This window comes from Hevea brasiliensis, chromosome 18 (assembly GCF_030052815.1).
Source record: "Hevea brasiliensis isolate MT/VB/25A 57/8 chromosome 18, ASM3005281v1, whole genome shotgun sequence".
Classification (NCBI taxonomy): Eukaryota; Viridiplantae; Streptophyta; class Magnoliopsida; order Malpighiales; family Euphorbiaceae; genus Hevea; species Hevea brasiliensis.
This window is the reverse complement of record NC_079510.1, coordinates 18,051,535-18,054,708: the sequence shown is the minus strand read 5'-3', so window position 1 is coordinate 18,054,708 and position 3,174 is coordinate 18,051,535. Positions and strand designations below refer to the sequence as shown.

At 32.6% G+C, this 3,174-nt stretch overlaps 1 protein-coding gene across 1 annotated transcript; it reads right to left on the bottom strand.

Annotated features, from left to right (window-relative positions):
- Positions 1–1,209: 1,209 nt before the first annotated feature.
- On the bottom strand, positions 1,210–2,938 carry LOC131175831 (uncharacterized). The gene is made up of 3 exons (XM_058140504.1): positions 2,199–2,938; positions 2,002–2,089; positions 1,210–1,893 (listed from the first exon to the last, which is right to left on the bottom strand). The coding sequence occupies exons 1-3, from the start codon at positions 2,936–2,938 to the stop codon at positions 1,210–1,212; spliced, it is 1,512 nt and encodes a 503-aa protein (XP_057996487.1).
- Positions 2,939–3,174: the final 236 nt, after the last annotated feature.

The following is a 3,174-nucleotide window of genomic DNA, read 5'->3' as shown; positions in this document are numbered from 1 at the left end:
GGCTTTATATTGTATGCTTCAAATCCCCTCTCCAATTATTCCACAAATGATTCATATGCTCTAAAGTCTTTTCTCGATATAGCTCAATGTCAAAATTTCTAAATTTCTCCTATAAAAAAAAAAGAATGAATAAATAAATGCAAATTAAATTAATCTAATGTTTTATTAAAAGTAAAGGTACCTTGACTGAATCCCACATATGATCTTTTGCATCTTCTCCAATTTGCTTCCATGAGTGCACTCTTATTGGACAAATGTTTGGGTCACGCACTATTTTGCCCAAATGTCTTGACCATTCTACATGATTTTCTCCAACAACTCGATTATTATAAAAAACCACATCCAGTTTCTCTCCATCCTTAAGTGCTGCAATCTTTTTACCCTTGTTCATTCCTCTTGTTTTTCTCTTTTTTTGTATAGTGGAAATATCTAAATAAAAAAGTCTCTAGAACTTCATTAATAATATAGAAATAATACATCAATAATAAATATAAATTATTAATAATACATATGACAATAATTATTTGAACCTTCTTGTGTTTCTTCCTGTGCTGGATTGTTATTACTTTGATGTTGCCTTGTTGTATTACATTGCATAGTATCAAAATCTATCAATATTAAAAATAAAAAGTAAATTATTAATGTAAACTAAATTCATAACGCTGAATGAAATAGAAAAATAGGAGTTGAACCTTCATGCACTTGTTCAGGTATTTGTTCTTGTATTCCACCATCTTCTTCCCTATGATCAACATCTTGAACAAGAGAGATGTCATTATGTGGCTCTAAGGAACAACGTGCAATTGATGCAGTTTGACTTTGTGTAGATGTCATAGGTAAAAATGATCTTGATCGATGTCCATGTCCCCTTGCCCTTCTTAATGCACCCGGTGGTATAAATGAATTCTTCACTATATTTGTCCTAGGTCCTTTTTTTTTTGTGACCCCATTTCTAGCGTCATTTACCTGGACTATTAGCACATCAAATATATGTGAATTTTTTTTCAAACCAAAAAAATATATCATGACATAAATAAATATGGGGAGCAACATAAATAAAATATGGAAAAAAGACAAAATGAAATGTAAACTACATTGAATAACTAAATTACACATAAACATCCAAAACAAATTATGTATATGTTATAGAGTTTATTTTGAAAAGAAATATTATACAGTAGCATTCAAACAATAATAATTAAATAAACTTCAAGATCCATGTTTTCTTTTATTCTGTGTTGAAGATATATCAATTATTTGTGGCTCTATATCCATCCTCTTCCAACTAATTTGGTCATTTGCATCAACTGTAGTTGTTTCTCCAGATTCAAGATTGATAGATTCATCAGCTTGATATGCTTCACTGAATTGATTCAAATCAACGGGGTCAATGTCTTCTTCTAATGGGATGTCATAGGAATCTCGAGGATGTGCCTTTATCACACAATGCCAGCCTTTGTGAATATTGTCTGGAACATAAAAGACTTGTGATGCTTGGTTAGCTAAAATGAAAGGTTCATTTGTTTTCAAAGTTCGTTTACAGTTAACACTAACCCCCCCATATTCATCAATCTTAACCCCCCTCACTCGATCATAAACATCCCACCAATTACAACGAAATAACACCACACGTCTTCCTCCAAGATATTGCAATTGAATAATCTCAGTTAAGACACCATAGTAATCTATGTTGTTAACTTCATCACCAATATCTCCAATTACAACAACTCCACTATTTTGTGTCCTCAAACCTTGGTCATGATATTCAGTATGAAACCTATATCCATTGACAATGTAACCATAAAAAGATGTCACATATCGAGCAGGACCATGTGATAATGAGAGTAGGGCTCCCATCATTGGACTTGAGTCATTTTTATGCAACCATGCAACCTATAAAAACAATTTGTTTGAAAAAGTGAAAAAATCAATTCCTAATGGTTACAAACAATTGAAATAATTAATTACTCAAAATACATACAAAACTTAAAGTGTACTTACTTTCGTCTTAAACCATCTAACAAAATTTTTATTCCATTGACCTTCTGACATACCTACTAAATTGGTTGCTGGCAATTGTGAATACTCTCTAAGGGGCAAAAAAAAAAAAAAAAAAAGAGGATTATAGGCGATTGTGATAAATTAAAAAAAAAAAAAAAGAGTACATACAATATGAATAAACAAAAAAAATATCATACTCGATGTATGGCTGGACTTCATCACAATTCTTTAATACATAAATATGAGCTTGCTCCCACTGCTGTGTATCAAGATCACGAGTTTTACTAGCACCTAATCCTCGTCCTACTTTGGAGAAAATTGATAAGCCTCCTTTATTTTTATTACTGCCACCATCATAGTTGCGCTCCATTCTATTGAACTTTGTCTCAATGCCATGCAAGTACCTTGAGCAAAGAGTCATGCACTCATTTGCAATGTATGCCTCTGCAATTGAACCCTCTACACAAGCTCTATTACGAATACATGACTTAAATGAATATAATGCTCGTTCTATTGGGTACATCCAACGATATTGTACTGGTCCACCAATTTTAGCTTCATTAGCCAAATGCATAGGCAAATGCACCATAATGTCAAAGAATGAAGGTGGAAAGATCATTTCTAGCTTACAAAGAGTTATAGGAATTTGCTTTTCTAATTGCTCCAATACATCTACCTTTAATGACTTTGCTCCTAAATGAGTGAAGAACAATGATAGCTCAACAAGTGGTTCATATACTACTTTTGGAAGTAAACCACGTATTGCAAGAGGAAGTATATGTAATAGAAGAACATGACAATCATGACTCTTTAATCCTGAGATTTTACTCTCTTTCATGTTTACACAAAGAGAAATATTGGATGAAAATCCATCCGAACTTTTAATCGCTTCAAGAATTGGCAAAGCCTGATTTTTCTCAGAGTAGATAAACTGCATAATGCCGGAGGTATCACAACTTTATTCCTCATTGCATCGGGTGTAACTCTGGCCTTATATTTAATGCTTGCAAGTCAAGGCGAGTTTTGATGCTATCTTTAGTTTTTCCCTTTATGTTCATGATTGTCCCTAGTATATTATCGCATATATTCTTTTCAATGTGCATGACATCTAAGTTGTGGCGTAGTAATAAGGTCCTCCAATATGGAAGGTCAAAGAATATACTCTTTTTATTC